This window comes from Leptopilina heterotoma, unplaced genomic scaffold (assembly GCF_015476425.1).
Source record: "Leptopilina heterotoma isolate Lh14 unplaced genomic scaffold, ASM1547642v1 Lhet_53, whole genome shotgun sequence".
Taxonomy (NCBI): domain Eukaryota; kingdom Metazoa; phylum Arthropoda; class Insecta; order Hymenoptera; family Figitidae; genus Leptopilina; species Leptopilina heterotoma.
In genome coordinates this window covers 2,582,454-2,600,903 of record NW_025111115.1, presented here as the reverse complement: position 1 = coordinate 2,600,903, position 18,450 = coordinate 2,582,454, and the positions used below count along the sequence as shown (strand labels likewise).

The 18,450-nt window shown below is 24.0% G+C and overlaps 1 protein-coding gene across 2 annotated transcripts in view; it reads right to left on the bottom strand.

The window, feature by feature from the left end:
* Positions 1-18,450, bottom strand: part of LOC122508300 (integrin alpha-PS2) — a 90,005-nt gene that overhangs the window by 21,554 nt on the left and 50,001 nt on the right. For both annotated transcript variants that reach the window (XM_043621578.1, XM_043621579.1), the window contains exons 4-5: positions 15,593-15,731; positions 6,657-6,718 (exon numbers count right to left, since the gene is read on the bottom strand). In XM_043621578.1, coding sequence (XP_043477513.1) covers positions 6,657-6,718; positions 15,593-15,731 — 201 coding nt within the window. The remainder of the gene's footprint in view (positions 1-6,656; positions 6,719-15,592; positions 15,732-18,450) is intronic.

The following is an 18,450-nucleotide window of genomic DNA, read 5'->3' as shown; positions in this document are numbered from 1 at the left end:
ATTGAATTTTTGCAGTAGAATTTTATAGAAAGTTTTTAAATTGATTTTCTTTTGAAAAATGTTATGAAATATTTCAAATAACCCTTTAACGCCCAGTGGTACATACGCTGTACCACAAATGCATTAAAGTCATCATAACTTTGAAACTAATACATATTACTAAAAATTTTAAATTCTTAGCTCTAGTAAAACTCTTCCAGCAAATAATTAAAAAAAAACAAAAGTAAAAAAATAATAATAAATAAATAAAATAATAATAAATAAAAAAAGTGTCAAGATACATTTTCTCCTATGACGGACGAAAAAATTTAAAAAAATTAATCAGATTCGTTAAAAACTTGTTACTCGGAGGTTTTTGGGGTCGCTGATTACGAATATGAAGTCAAAATTGCAAAATTCAAAATGGCGGATCCAATATGGCGGACGAAAAAATAAAAAATAATGGGATTTATATGAAACTTGTCACTCGGGGGTTCTTGAGGTCGCTGATTACGAATATGAAGTTAAAATTGCAAAATTCAAAATGGCGGATCCAATATGGAGGACAAAAAAATTAAAAAATAATGGTAACGATATTCAAGTAAATCCTATTTAATTTTTAATTCTCGTCCGCCATATTGGATCCGCCATTTTGAATTTTGCAATTTTGACTTCATATTCGCAATCAGCGACCCCAAAAACCATTACATACCAAGTGTGGTTGAAATCGAATCGGTGAAAATAATTCGGGCTTTAAAAAGATAAATTAATTCCTGTGAAAATCTTTCTGCGCTATGACAATTATTATTCTGAATGAAAAGAAAAGACTTTTATTTCTATAAACGAATAGGGATTCAAAGTACAAAGTGCGGTGAGTTAAAAATGTTGCATAACATTTGAAATTATTAATAGTGGATTAAATAAACGTGAACTCGCGACAAGAGTCAGGTCTTTAGGCGATGCATTCGCTTCATATACGACACACGAGTTGCGAGATACCCCCTACTGAGAAGTAGTCTCTTGCTTACATGAAAAAAATTTGCAACCGGAACAATAGCAAGAATAAGGGACTCTCAAGTCTGTCTGCCAGGAAACACGATCAGCACGAGTTGTCTTCTGGCGCCGATCGACTAAGAAAAAGAGACTACGGAGGTGCGTATGCCAAAAGACCTGATACCTCTGCAGAAACACTGTACCAATTGTCGCAATGATAAACTTATATATAAAACTGTCGCTCTCAATCAAGATCCTTCATATACAATAATTATACGAATTATTTTTTTACAATAATGATTAAATATTTATTATAAATAAATAAAATGCTATTCATCGAACGTATAGCAAATTTTACTCGCCGGAAATAGTAAAAGTAGTAAAGCAGAAATGCGTAAGAGTTCCTGACAGTTTATAGGTATTACTATAAAGGTATAGTAAAAGTTACTTTATTCGTTTTCTCCACAGGGAGAAAAACACATAACCGTATAGTATTATTAATGAAAAAAAATATACCGCAAGTCTCGTTAACTATTTCATATACATACGAAAATTGTATAAACACGTGTTGGCCCATACGTATACATGTATAATTGTGAGTACGTAAAAGCAGAGAGAAAGAGAGAGAGAGAGAGGGGTATTAACATTGAATGCTGTGAGCCAGTTTAGCTTCGCCGGACATGCATTAAACATCCCAGACAATTCTGAATTATACATCCGTGAGATAGCTGCCTGAGTGTCTGTGGATTGTCCCACTATTTCTTTGGCGGCGATCGAGCCAATCGGAAGCTGAATTGAGAAAAAGAGAGAGAGAGAGAGGATTGAAAAAAATCTATGGATAATTATACACGTATTCTGCAAATAAACAGAAATTTTTCTTCAAAAATCATATTATACACTTTCTTATTTTTGATAATCTATGAAAAAGAAGCTTCAGTTGGGAAAGCAATAAATTTCTCTACAGCAACTTTGTAATTTGACTTTGACTTTCATTTTCACCGTCTTTGAATTTTACTCTGACTTTCGATTCGATTTTGAATTTAACATTGACATTGATTTTGACTTTCATTTTCACTCTCAGGCTTCACACTCAATAATTAATTTTAAAAAAGTATTAAAAAGTAGCTTTAATACTGAAAAAAGTAGTAGAAAAGCAGCTATTGAAAATTAATTTTAACGAAAAAAAAATTGTTTTAGCCGATTCACAAAAATTTGATTCAGTATTTCCCTGACTCTTTCCTGATTTCAATCAAAAATATTTATTTTTATTCTAATCCTGCTCTAAATTTTTGAAAAATTCAATTATTTTCTAAATTTCTATCCTAAAAAATACAATTGTATTAAAAAGTAATTTTTAAAAGTAAACAAATAAAATTATTTAATAAAATTTAATGTAAATTATTCACAGGAATTAAGAAAATAAATTAATAATTTTTCAAAGTAAAAATTTAAATGGTATTACAGTTTTACAACAATTAGAATATTCAATTATTATCCGAAATTTCACCTCAAATTTGTTTTTAAATCAATTCTTATTATAAAGTTCAACTGAACTTCAACTAGGGTAACTGCACCAATTGCCGAGGGTGCTCCAATTGTCGAGGATAATAATTTTCTTTTTTAGATAAATAGTATAATATATAATATTTAAGAACAAAAAAAATTTCTAAATAATCTTTGTATTTTCAACTGTATATTTATATATACAAATTTCGTAGCGATTCTACTAAAATAATTATTTAATTAATATTATAATTCACTGCTGTGAAATTTACACGAATCTCCGTTTTCTTAATACTTCAGGTTGATTAAAAGAGATTTTTAGAAATGCAAATTAAACGTATTTATAATGACTTTTTGTGTACAAAATTATTATTATAATTTTGTACACGAACTAAATTAATTTTGTATGCATGTTTTTTTGTTAAAAAAAATATTTAATATTTTTTAAAAGCAAATCATCGGTATTTGGTTCCTTTTTTTTTGACAGTTCCATTTTTCGAGGTAATGACTCGAAAATTGGTGTAGTCACTTTTTTCGCTGATGTACCATTTATCGATGGTTAAGTGTTTATTTACTAAACGTCAAACATAAATACTAAACATTTATAGGTACAGAGAAAAAGAAAAAAAATGCTCCAAAAATTTACAACCAACAGAAAATAATCAACCAAAAAAAACAAGGAAGACGGAAAAAAAATTAATAAAAAAAATGCATTATTTAAAACTAAAAAATTTTGTACTATAGTTTAATTATAATTAACCATTATATTTACAGTTCGTAATAAAAGTTGATTTTATTCGTTTACAAATTTAATGTGACTTAAATTAATTTATTTTTTCAATAAGTGTCTGATTAACAAAATTGATTAAATTTAATTAACTTATTTATAAAAGTTTAAAAAACAGTCAAATAATTTTCTGTCCTGTATCGTCTACTATAAAAATGTTTTATATCGATATTATAAATTATTTAATTATAGTTAAATAAATATATTTGATTTCTGGTAATGTTCTATAATATTTTTATCGAAAAAATAAATATCTACTTGATTTTCAAATATCTGTACAGGTTAATTGTTAGGTTATATTGGGTTATATGTTTAAAAATGTCATACCCTCGACAATTGGAACAGACCCTCGAGAAATTAGCACAAGACCATCGACAAATGGTGCTTTTGCTCGATTGACTTTTAAATATATTTTTTGCTTAACAATTTAGTTTATATTAAAAAAATAATAATGAATATTAAACATTATTAGATCCTTCGTCCAAATATACAAAAATCAAATTTTAAAGTGCATTTACTTCCGAGAAAAAAAATGTCAAAGTCACATGTTGCCTAAAACCCTCGACAATTGGTACAGTTACCCTATTTAAATACAAAAATAAATAATATATTGAATAATTGAATGTTTCTCAAAATTTAATACTTATAAAGAATTTATCAATTTTTTAAAAAAATAATTGAATTTCTGAGAAGAATTTTTTTATTTATGAAAATTTTTGAATTCTTCCAAAGAATTTTATTGAATTTTTTTTTAAATAATTGAATACTCGTGAAAAATTTTATTATTTAGGAATATAATTGAATAATTGTGAAAAATTAAAAAAGAATTATCAATTTTTTGAAATTAATTGAATTCGAATGAAAAACTTTATTATTTGTGAAAATAATTGAATTTTTGCTAAGAATTTTATAAAAATTTTGTGTAAAAATTTGTATTTCTGCGAAAAATGTTACTGTCTTTGAAAATAATTGAATTCTTGCAAAGAATTTTATTAAAATTTTTGAAAATAATTCAATTCTGGTGAAAAATGTTATTATTTGTGAAAATAATTGAATTCAAGTAAGAAACTTTATTATCTATGAAAATAATTGAATTCTTGTAAAAAATTTTATTAAAATTTTTGAAAATAATTAAATTTCGGTCAAAAATGTTATCATTTGTGATAGTAATTGAATTTTTGCAAATAATTTATTAAAATTTTTGAAAATAATTGAATTCTAGTGAAAAACTTTATTATCTTTGAAAATAATTTAATTTTTGCAAAGAATTTTATTAAAATTTTAGAAAATAATTCAATTCTGGTGAAAAACGTAATTATTTGTGAAAATAATTAAATTTTTGCGAAGCATTTATTAAAATTTTTGAAAATAATTGAATTGAAGTGAAAAACTTTATTATCTAACAAAATAATTGAATTCTTGTAAAGAATTTTATTAAAATTTTTGAAAATAACTGAATCCTGGTGAAAAATGTTATTATTTGGGAAAATAATTGAAATTTTGCGATTAATTTATTAAAATTTTTGAAATCAATTGAATTCTCAAAAACAATTTTATTATTTATAAAAATATTTGAATTCATGAGAAGAATTTTATTTAATTCTTTTTAAATAATTGAATTCGCGTGAAAAATATTATATTTGGGAAAATAATTGAATAATTGTGAAGAATTAAAGAAAAAATTCAAGAATTTATCAATTTTTAAAAAAATAATTGAATTTCTGAGAATAATTTATTATTTATCAAAATAATTGAATTCTTGCGAAGAATTTTAATGAATTCTTTTTAAATAATTGAATTCTCGTGAAAAATTCAATTATTTGGGAAAATAATTGAATTCATGTGAAGGATTTTATTAAAGTTTTGAAAAGTAGGTAATTGGATTGTTGAGAAGCCTTTTATTATTTATGCGAAAATAATTGTATTCTTGACTGGAATTTTCTTTAAATTTTTATAAATAATTGAATTTTCGTGAAAAATGTTATTGCTTGTGAAAATAATTGAATTCTTGTGGCAGAATTTTATAAAAAGTTTTTAAATTGATTTTCTTCGAAAAATTTTATGAAATATTTCAAATAAATCAATTCCTGTGAAAATTTTATTACTTATAAAAAAATTGAATGTTTGCGAAGAAATTTAACAAAAATCTTTTATGGAATTTCATTAAAATTGTATAGAAATTGAAAATCATTGATTTTCGAAAAGTTTTTGAGAATAATTGAATCGTTTTAAATAATTTTATTACAATTTTCAGAATATGTTTTTTATTTCAACTATTAGCGAATTTAAAGTGATGCAAATTTCCCCCAAAAATATAGAAAAAAGTAGCTTTTAGTGTCATAAAACTAAAAAAAGTTGTAAATTGTAGGTTTTAGTAGATGAGTGCGAAGCCTGCACTCTGAATTTTTGATAATGATTTTAACTTTCGATTCGATTTTGACTTTGAATTTAATTTTCATTTTTACTTTCAAGTTCGAGATCAAAATCAAAGTCAGAGTGAAAATGGAAGTCAATGTCAAAATCGAATCGAAAGTCAAAGTCAAATTACAAATCGTATAAACTTTACAAGAATATGAATTTTCTCAAACAACTTGACAACAATCTCAAATACTTGTTGGTAAAAATAAATTTTTCCTAACAGCTATAGAAAAAAATAAACTATTTTCGAAATTTGCATATTTTTATAGGAAATGAGGGTTTATTTAAATTTTATTCCTCTTCAATTCGCAAAATATTTCGAACCTCCTACACTCTTGCGAATTCGACCTTGCTAAATGAATTATAGAATACATAAATTTCACACTTGAAGAAAAAGGACAAAATGAAAGTGTACTCAGTGATTACTTTTCACTGTTTCAAATTACATTTCGAAGGAGAGATTTCGTAATGCAAAATCCGCCTGCCAAGTTAAGGGTTAAGTAAGAATACTTATATAGGAAGAATTCGCATTCCTGGCCATATTCGGTACGCACTGTATTCATGGATATACAACCGCTTGTCCGGAAAGGTACTATATACCACCTCTATCAGTGAAAGAGTGGTATTCCGATAAAGAACAATTTTTTCTTTCCTCTTATACTCTACTTTATGTATGTGACCGCTTTTGAGAAAAGGGTATTAGCAATCTTACTTTCAAACCACTTTTGACTAAAACCGTTTACAACAAGAAAGGTTTTTTAGATGTGTAGGTTTCAGACTTTGTTTTTTTCCCAACAATCGAATTTTGTTTTCCAGGCTCTTTTAATATAATTATAAAAACCCCCAAAAATTCTAATAAAGTGCGAAGGAAATATTAAAATTGAAACATCATAATAACATCATTAATTCTAAAATTAACAGTTAGAAAAAAGTGGTCGATGGGAAATGAAATGAAATAACAAAATTTAGATCTCACCTTGGATACGGAGGCTCCCAGTCCTGCTTGACATGAACCCTGCAGATTGTAGCCCTGTTTTCCTGAAACGGAAATGCGTAATTATTGTATATATTGTCCGCCTATTCAGACGAATAAAAACATCACTCGTCATATCTAGTCTATTGTATTCATGATGACAATAATACTAAATAAGTACTGGCTAAATTCAACATCTGACCTTTCGTTTAACTTTATTGCTTCCATATATACACATGTATTTAATCATTCACATATGTTTTATTTCACATTCTTTTTTTTTAAACATAATTTATTGGCTACCTGCTAATATTTAAATATGGAAGTCATGTTAAAATCAAAATTCTTTTCTGTATTTGAGAATTCAATTTGTAAACTAATACTTTTTGTATAAATATAAAAATAATAATAAAAACCGTAATATTTATAATAAATTAATAATACTTTTTATATTTTTATAAGAAGGACTGACACACTTTCGGCTTAAAAAAATTATAAGCACCACTTTAGTCATTTTTTTTTCAATTTCTACGTTTCTTTCAAACAGGAAGAACAACTTTACGCTTTATAAATTCGCCGCAATGATATGATATGCCCTTTACGGAAATGTTATAACGTTTTGAGTACTGCGCGATGATATTTCAGAAGAAAAATATGAGAATCTCTGTAAAGGACTTTTAAACGCATAATAATATATTTACTACGTTATTCAAACAGCATGGAAAGTTTTATATCAATTTTGGTAGTTTATTAGAATTCTAAAACTAAAATTTAGGCGATGCAAACTGCAAATGGGAATTTGTACCTCAACGTACAAAAATTTTAGAGAAAAACCTGCTCTTTGATGATTCTAAAAACTTTTGATCTAGCATGTACGACTATTTGCAACTATTACGAACATTTTCTGAATCTTTTGATACTTTTTATTTCTGATATTTTATTTCTAAATTTAAAGTATTTAATTTAAGTTTTTTATTTCTAAATTCAGTCCGAGGCCTGTTATTATTATTATTAAATTAAAATACGCGGTCTTTAAAGTACTGCATTAAATTATTGCTTTTGCATTTCAACATATATATATATATATTATAAGCCTCTTTTGCTTTTGTATTATAATATTCATTAAGTAGAAGAAATGCAAATTTATTTTATATTTAATCAAATAAAATGTTCACATCACTCGATTATGTAATTGATTCATTGTAAATAATTACAATGTCCGTGAAATTATATAGTGATTCGTGGTACTACTTAATTAAGTTAATTACGTGACCCTTGGATTAATCAAAAGCGAGTAGGGTATATGCAGTCATCAGAGGTAGCAAATTAATTAGAAAGGAGTGTTTAAAAATAAACCCGACCCGACCCGATATATATTTAAGCTCATTAGCAGGTTAGATCTGATAATACAATAAAGAGTTGCGACCGCTGCGACCATAGGTACATAATTATAACCATTTAAATTCATACGACTAAATAACTAAACAACTAAACTAATTTAAAAAATAAACAAAAGTTCTTTACTAATAATGATATACCCAGAAAAAAATGCACACAAAAATTTAACTTTGTTTTTCCCTGACTTTTCCATGATTTCTAGACGGAATTTTCACTTTTTCCTGACACTAAAGAATATTCTGATTCACTCTAAAAATTTAGATACCGAAAAAAATGTTCTAATATATTTTATTTGCAAATTTCTCTAAAAGTACAATTATTCGAAAACATTAACTTTATTTTTAAATAAATATTTAATTATTATTTTTCCGTAGGAATTAAAATTCTTCAAAACATTCAAATTAAAACCTTTTGAAACTCAATAACTTACTATCTTCGTGTTTTATAAAAATTAGAAGATGACCGAGTGATAAAATTATTATTTTTTGTATAAGAATATTGTTACATCTTCTTATAAATTATTTTCATCATTTTAATTCAGTTATTATTTTCCAGAATTTTTAACTAAAATTCTTCTTTACATCAATTATTAGTTAAAAGTAAGAAAAATTTAGATCTTCAAAGATTTGAAATTAAAACCTTTTCAAAATTCAATTGTTTCTAAAAATTCATGCTATAATGATTTTAATATTCAATTTTACTCTAAAATGCTAAACGAAATTATTCATTTTTAAAACTGTTTTTATTAGAAAATTCAACGAGAAAGACAATTTATTTATTTAAATACAAAAATAAATAATTTATTCAATGATTGACTGTTTTTTGAAATTTAATTTTTACGAAGAATTTTATTAACAACTTTTGAAAATAATTAATTTCTTTCAAGAAATTTAATGACAATTTTATTGAAATTTATTATATTAAAAAAATTTATAGCATATTTTGAAAATATTTGAAAACATTTTGAAGAATTTTGTTAAAATTTAAAAAAATAATTGAATTCCTGAGAAGAATTTAAATAATAATTTATGAAAATAATTGAATTCGTGCGAAAAATTTTATTAAATTTTGTTTAAACAAAGGAAATTTTGCCATAATTGAATTCCTAAAAATAATTTTCTTATTTATGAAAATAATTAAATGTTTGAATAGAATTATATCAACATTTTTTTTAAATAATTGAATGCTTTTGGAAATTTCATTAAAATCGTAGATATATTGAAAAACACTGAATGGAGGAAATTTTTTTTAAATAATTGAAATTTTACGAACATTTAATTAATTGTATTACTTATTATTTGAAATTTATTAAAGTTTTTGAAAATAAATGAATTTTGGAGAAGAACTTTATTATTTATAAAGATAATTGAAATTTTTACGAGAAATTTTTTTAATTTCTAAACATAATCTAATAAATTTTAACTAAAATTAATTTTTAAATGAATTTTTATTAGAGAATTTTACGAGAAATCAATAATTTAAATACAGCAATAAATAATTTACTCAATAATTGAATTTTTCTTAAAATTTAGTTTTTACGAAGTATTTTATTAACAACTTATGAAAATAATTAAATTCTTTTAAGGAATTTAATTTAAATTTTACTGAAATTTATTATAGTAAAGAATTTCATAACAAGTTTTGAAAATAATTGAATTTCTGGGAAGAATTTAAATTATAATTTATGGAAATAATTGAATTCATGAGAAGAATTTTATTAAATTTTGTATAAATAATTGAAATTTTGCCAAAAATTTTATTACAATTTTTGTCAATAATAATTGAATTCTTGAGAATAATTTCGCTACCTATTTATAAAGATAATTTAATTGAAAATAATTCATTTTCTGCAACAAATTAAAAGTTATTTAATTGAAAATAATAATTAAATTATTGCAACGAATTATATTATAATTTTTAAACTGAATGAGAATATTTTTTAAGTCAAGGAGAAGTAAGAATTCGAAATTATATTTTTAGGAGAAGCAAAAAATATTCTTACTATAGAAAATATTCTACCAATAAGTAGTCCCTTTTTGCAGTCTATATACAATAAATTATAAAAATTGAAATATTCAAAGCTAGCAAAAATTGCGAGAAATGTGCTGAAAAGCAAAAAATTTCTATACTTACAGGAAACAAAAGGAAAACAAACTTAAAAGAAAAATTTCTGTTTGGCACAACAATTAAATACACTTGACATTTTTAAAATAAATTTTCTTTATCCGTTTGTATGTGTGTGTGTTATAAATTGTCGTGTTAAAACACTTTCATTTGAAATAAATGTGGTGTCAGTTTAAAGTGTTTAGAAATCGAATTCAGTGTTCGTTGAAATTGTAAACTATATATTATTTAACTCGTGTTACAAACATATTGTAACCATTTCTGGATAAAACTCCGTTTGTCTTGTCAGCTTGTCCGTCTTTCAAGTACGTCTTTCTGTCTGCCGTTTATCTATCTCGACCTGACTATTCGACTTGCGAACGTCGGCAAATTAAACGGGACGATTAGCAGACTGACAGAGAAACTCGAAATTCTCCGAATAAAATTGTTTTTTTCCTCTCAAGTTGAGTATTTTATCTTAAATTAATAAATTTGTAAAGAAAAAATACTTGAAAGGGAAATTCCATCGCCATTGTTGTATAAAAAGAAAAGAATTGGATAAAAAAGACGATAGGAAAAAAGGGGTTATACTAATTGTTACTAATTGTCTTTATGCTTATCGCTTTTTTATTCAAGTCATTTCACTGCAATTCAATGTTTTAACTTATACGAAATGCTTTTAACTTTTTTATGGACGAATACAATGATACTTGTGTTCATTCGCATATTTATGCTTTTATGATGAGTAATCTGATTTATTTAATTTATAATTTGGATTTTGCTTAAATTAATTCGAACGTACGTGCATTTACACCCAGAGGAAAATTTTTTTATAGGATTTAAATAAAAAGATATTTGTCACAGAAGCTACTAAATTATTTTTTTTTAAATACAAATTTTATTCGCCACGAATAAGATTTATTTAAAGAAAATAAAAAGAATTGTTGGCTCTGAGTCAAATACATCAGGGTTAGAACAGGAAAATCAGGTAATTCAGGAAAAAGTCAGCGATTTTTATTAAAAACACTGAAAAAAATTAAATTTTTAGAATTCATAAAAAAATTCTGAATTTTTGTGGCATTTTTGTTTGACTTATAAACTATAAAATTACCACGAATTCTAATACAAAAACCACCAAAAAAATTTTTTTTTTTTATTTCTGACCAGAATGAAATTTGTAATATTTAATTATTACAAAAGTTTTAACACAATCTTGATAAATAACAAAATTCTTCACAAAAATTCAATTATTTTCAAAAATTTTAATAAAATTCTTGACAAATTTTCAATTATTTTCAAAAGTTTTTCGCAATTCAATGATTTTCAATGTTTACTATTTTCATAAAATTTATCAAATTAGTTAACAATTGAAACAATTTTTTTGATACAATTCTACGAAAACATTCAATTTTTTTCATAAATAATAAAATTTCATTTAGAAATTCAAATATTTTCATTGCAGAATTTCAAATGTTTTTAATACAATAAATTTTAAACAAATTCCTCGACAAATGCAATTATTCTTACAAATTTTATTAAAAACTTGACGGAAGAATTCAATTTTAAGAAACATTCAATTATTCAATAAAATAATAAAATTCGTTGCAATAATTCAATTATTTTTAATAAAATTCTTTTTCAAAATTCAATTATTTTGATAAATATCAAAATTCAGTACAAAAATTAAATTCTTTTGAAAAGTAATAAAATACTTTGTAGAAATTAAATTATTTTCAAAATTTTGTTTAAATTCTCGTCAAGAATTAAATTATCTTTATCAATAGGTAGCGAAATAATTCTTCTCAAGAATTCAGTTACTGTAAAAATTTTTAATAAAGTTCTTGGCAAAATTTCAATTCTTTAAACAAAATTTAATAAAATTTTTCTCATGAATTCAATTATTTCCATAAATTATAATTTAAATTCTTCCCAAAAATTCAATTATTTTCAAAACTTGTTATAAAATTCTTTACTATAATAAATTTTCAGTAAAACTCAAATTAAATCTCTATAAGAAATTAATTATTTTCATAAGTTGTTAATAAAATTTTTTGTAAAAATTAAATTTTAAGAAAAATTCAATTATTGAGTAAACTATTTATTAATGTATTTAAATTATTGATTTCTCGTAAAATTCTCTAATAAAAATTCATTTAAAAATGAATTTTAGTTAAAATTTTAGATTATGTTTAGAAATTTAAAAAATTTCTGGTAAAAATTTCAATTATCTTTATAAATAATAAAGTTCTTTTCCAAAATTCATATATTTTTCAAAACTGTAATAAAATTCGATTGATAAGTAGGTAATACATTTAATTAAATGTTGGTAAAATTTCAATTAGGTATTTAAAAAATTTTTCTTCCATTCAGTGTTATTCAATATCTACGATTTTAATAAATTTTTCAAAAGATTTCAATTATTTCAAAAAAATTCAATTCATAAATTACTATTTCAATTCTTCTCAGGAATTCAATTATTTTTTAAAATTTTAATAAAATTCTTCAAAAAGTTTTCAATTATTTTCAATAATTGTTATAAAAAATTTTATAATATAATAAATTTCAATAAAATTTACATTAAATTTCTTGAAAGAAATTAATTATTTTCAAAAATTGTTAATAAAATTCTTCGTAAAAATTAAATTTCAAGAAACATTCAATCATTGAATAAATTATTTATTTTTGCATTTAAATAAATAAATTCTCGTAGAATTTTCTAATAAATATTGTTTTAAAAATGAATTTTAGTTAAAATTTTAGATAATAATTGAGTGTTGAAAGCATTATAGCATGAATTTTTGGAAATAATTCAATTTTGAAAAGGTTTCAATTTCAAATCTTTGAAAATCAAAATTTTTCGTACTTTTAACTAATAATTGATGTAAAGAACAATTTTAGTTAAAAATTCTGGAAAATAATAATTGAATTTAAAATGATGAAAATAATTTTGAACAAGTTAGAGTTACAATATCCTTATAATAAAATAATGATCTCATTTGAATGTTTTGAAGAATCCTAATTCCTATATGGAAAAATAGTGATTAAATATTTATTAAAAAATGAAGTTTATGTTTTCGAATAATTTTACTTTTAGAGTTTGCAAATGAAAGTATTAGGACATTTATTTGAGTATCTAATAATTTTTAGAGTGAATCGCAGAATATTTTTTAGTGTCAGGTAAGAAGTCTAAATTTTGTCTGGAAAGGAGGAAAAATTAAATTTTTCTGGCAACTCTTAATTTAATAAAAATAAAGGAAATTTTCAAGAAAAGAATAAATTGTCATAACAGAATTTTATTATTTTATTAAAATTTTTGAAAATAATTGAATTTTGAAGAAGAAATTTATTGAAATAGTAGGGTAGAGTGGGGTAAAAAAGCCACATTTTTACTTTTGATGCTGTAAAATCTGTATTTAAAATTTTTTTCTCAAATTTCCAATTGTTATTGAAAGTTTAGTTATTAAGCTTGAAAATTCTTGACGAAAATAATTTTTATCTCATGAAAGGACTAAGTTATAAGAGTTTTACGAAAGCACTGCAAGTGGCTTTTTTGCACCACCTGGTGGGGTGAAAAAGCCACCCTACGATTTTAGCAAAACATGTTATCAATTTAGGTATTTTTATAGTTTTCCTTTATTTATATGACAAATAGTCTTATTTGAAAAATATTTTAATAATTATGAAAGAGTTTTTAGCAAGCAAAATTGAAAATTATATTAAGTTTACCTGTTTTCGATTTTCACTGCCAATTTTTCGTACCTTTTTTAGAAGTTCTCTTTAAGTTTGACCACAGATAACATATTTCGTTGCAACCGTTTATTCATTGTTTATTTTTTAAATGCACTTTGAACTAATTTTTCGTCGTGTTTAATTTATTTTATTAAATAAACACGAGAAATTTTGTAAAATAAGAAGGTTAGTTTAAATAGAAAACAAGTGAATTTCACAAAATATTCAATGGATTTTTTGCCCTGGCTTTTTTACACCCAAGACCAGTTATTAAAAAAAGCAAAAATAAATTGTTAATTCAGTTCAATTTCCAAAAATTAACATTGTATACGTTTTCGGTATACTTTTCTCCTTATGTACAAACATTTACTTTTACTATTCGTTCACTTAATCAGGTTGTAATATGTTTGAAAAGTTCACCAAAATGTTTTCAAAAAAGCAACAAAAAATTAAAATTACAATAAAAACAATATTAATCTAGGTACAACATTCAAATTAGATTCAAAAGTTGCGTATTACCTAATAGTATTTATATTCTAAACAGCTGATAAATCGGCTTAATAGTTTTTAAATAAAACTCAAATGGCTTTTTTACACCATGGCTTTTTTACCCCACTCTACCCTAGTTATTAAAAATAATTGAATTTTGATAAATTATTGAAATTAATTAAATTTCTAAGAACAGTTAATTTCATTAAAATTATATTGAAAAATAAAATTGAATTCTTTTTCATGAAATGAAAAAATAATGAAAATAATTGAATTCCTGGTGGAAAAAATGTTATTTTCCAGGTTTTCAGATTGCGTAGCAACCCTGGAATAGTTTTACGGAAAAATATTATAATTCCTTGAGTGATGTAATGTAAAGATTGAATTTAATGAAGTTGTTCTTCATCTATTTGTGCTAAATTATAGAAATTTTTAAATATTCCTAATACTTTCTAAATATTAAGTTTAATATGATAAATTCTATAAGTTTTGTCCTAATTGTTATAAATTCTAACGGTGACGCCTTAATTATGGACTGAAATTAAGAAACACGAAATTGTTGAACAATTTTCTGAGTAAATTATTATTTTATATGACTTGACAGAGACATGCGCTCATAATTAGCAAAGAGGCAGTCGAACATCGCGGGTCTTCGACCGCTGTGTTGCAGATTAACTATATAGATGACATTAAGAAACGTTTGATTGGTTCAAGTGCTTTTAACATAAAACCTAGAAAATGTATTTCCTTCATTTCAAATTGACGCGCACAGTATTAAAAGTAAAATTAACATGATGTCAAAATCATTTCTTCTAATAAAAGTTGCTTCAATTTCTCCATTTCTTTTTTTTTCATATAAAAATACAAGCGCACTTCCATTTAATAGTATCGCAATTAAATATAATGTTTACATGATTCTTTAGATTTCTTGAAATATTAAAATTCCTATGGAAATAAAGTAAGCGAATTATGTTTACTACCAGTAATAAATATTAGTAAATAAATTAATAAATATTACGGTTAGTAAATAATTTTGTGAATAATATTTAAAAAATACGAACGCTGAATAAAAACTTTTTTTTTGTTACGGTAAAATGTTATACGAAGAGTATTCAAACTTTTTTAATTCTTTCAGGTTTGTAAAGAAAAAAATTAATTTACACTCAGATAAAATTAATCTTGTTTGTGAATATTTATGAAATTTGTTTATAAAAACTCACCTGTTCGACAAGGAGAAAATTCCAGTGGTTGGCTAACAAAATTTGTCAACCAACAAGTGCCAACTGGCTCTCTTTTGTCCGCGCCTGAATGTCCTTTCGACACTTGCTTACCAAACCACAAATATCTTGGTGCACATGCCTGCAAAAATAATAACAATTGTTTCATTAAACATTGAATTTGTTTTCACCTTCGTAAACAAAATTATAATAAACAATAATAACTATGAAGTAATCTCATAATCTGTTATACAATTTAAATACTTAAACTTGATAGCAAGTGAAAATAATTTTTATAATCTTTATGTTCCTTATTTTAATTATTGATAAATTTATGAAAATTAAAATGCATATGAGTGTGAGTATAAATAAAATGTACTTATAAGTAGAGCGTGACATAAGAACATGTGTGTCCTTTTGCAAACTGAGGGCAGCAATTGAACAAATAAATGTTCTCAATAAGTATTTAAATCAGTCAACCACGACACAAATTATACAGATATTTATCTTTATTGTCTTCTTTCTGACTGTGAATCAGAGTATATTCGCTTATGTGAAACAATAAATTACAACTTCAAAATTAGTATAGATTCCTCTCGTTATTGTCATGATGATTTTTAACAAAAATCGTACATTTCTGTTTTAACAATTTACTCTTTTCTTGAAATTTTCCTTTATTTTTATTAAATTCAGAGTTGCCGGAAAAATTTAATTTTCCCTCATTTCCAGACAGAATTTAGACTTTTTCCCTGACACTAAAGAATATTCTGCGATTCACTCTAAAAATTATTAGATGCACAAAAAAAAATGTTCTAATATCTTTTATTTGCAAATTTCCCTAAAAGTAAAATTATTCGAAAACATTAACTTCATTTTTAAATAAATATTTAATTATTATTTTTCCATAGGAATTAAAATTCCTCAAAATATTAAAATTCTACTACTACTGTACTACTACATACTTGTTTTACTGCTTAAACTTTATAAACACGAGGAAATAGATGTTTAACTCCGAAGTGCATGAATACATATTATGGTTCCTGAAATAATTCAAAGGTCTCAAGATCCCTTTGTTAATAATAATTTTCACAGCGAGTTAATGATCCGTTGTGGCTGAAGGGTCAAAAGTCATATGACGATGACCTCAATTACATATGTTACATAATCGCCCTATGAAGGTTATAGACACAAGGGACCAGATTTCATTCAGCTTATTTATGTGTAAAAAAAACTATATACAAATATATACTTAATTTAAAAAACTTCTTTACAAAGTAAATATCGTGTTCTTCTCACGTATTTTCAAGCCTAGGACTGAATTTCGACACACAGTCAACTATATAAAGTATTATAAAAAAGCGTTGAAGCTTAAACTTGTACCAAACAAGATTAAAATACTTCACATTATTGACTTTATTTTCTCCACGACAAAAGTTATTTTAATAAAGAAGAACAAGTATTTTTATTTGTTTCAAGTAAATTTTATTTTGTTCAAATCTGTTTTATTTGTGTCGAATAAAATTTTTATTTAAACCAAATAATCAAATATAAATAATTCAGTAGACTCGGAGATAAGTTTACTTTCTATTTAACTGAAATTAATAGATGTCTAAATTATTATTGAGACAAAAAACATCAAAACGTTGCTTCGCAAATTACACGTTTTTTTTTTAATTTGATATCCTTAGAAAAACTGTGATTTATTTGAGTTAAATAACATTTTTCTGAAATCTGAAGACTGTATTTTCAAAATATTTTTAGAGGTGGGGGAAGAAAGAGTTTCTTCCGGCATTGATCTTACAGGTAGCGCACTAAATAACTCACTAAATGATAATATAAGACTTTTTTAAAAAAAACTATCAAGAAACAATGGAAGAATTTCCGCAATATAAATTATCTTCAATGACCTCGACAGTGGATCTTATCACATCCTCTATAAAATTGATAAGTGCATAACGCATAACTTGCATTTGAATACTGTGAAAGTAATTATAATAACATAACAATAATTATAATAACAATAATCATAAGAACAATAATCGTAACAATTGAGAATGTTTCGAATTCAAAATAAGGTGCTTCAATGTATAAAATTAAAAAAAAAATACTTTTATACAAAGTTAAGACACAATTATATTATAAATATTCTTCTTCATAAATTGAAATTCTCCAAAAGTGTATGCAGATATTTCGTTATTAAATACTCCACAATATAAAACAATCATAGCGAAAATGCAAGAAGGAGATAAGACATCACGAGAAGGGGGAAGTAAATTGAATGTAACGACAAGTTGACAGTATTTCACTCATACAACACTTAAGAGATGCAATAAGAATAAAAAGAGGAGATAATACAACAAGAGGAGTTATTGTCTACACTAAACAGCAATTTTTTCATTGCGCCACTTTAATCATTGCAATAAAAAAACAAAATAGTAAATTTAAAACGAAAAAAAACTATAAATTCTTTTCCTTTCTAATTTAAATTTAATCTATTAATTAATTAATTAACTATATTAATCTTCGTATGCTTTCATTCATTCTGTCCGCAATTTCAAGTTAGTTTTTGCGAATGCTTTTGTTTTTTTTTTCTTCAAAAAATATTGTTTGACAAATCGAAAATATGGAGGTATTTTTTCATGATTCACAATAGAATAATATTAGAAATTAGAAAATTAAAAAAAATGATGAGTAACAAATAAAAAATATAACTCACTTTATTTGTTATATGCTTTTTTCTATATAACAAATTTTGTTTGACTGATCCAAATTATTCTCCTTTTTATTTATGAAAAATAAAAAAATACTAGAAAATTATTTTTAAAATTACTAATTATATTTAAAAAATTGAGGGAGAAGTC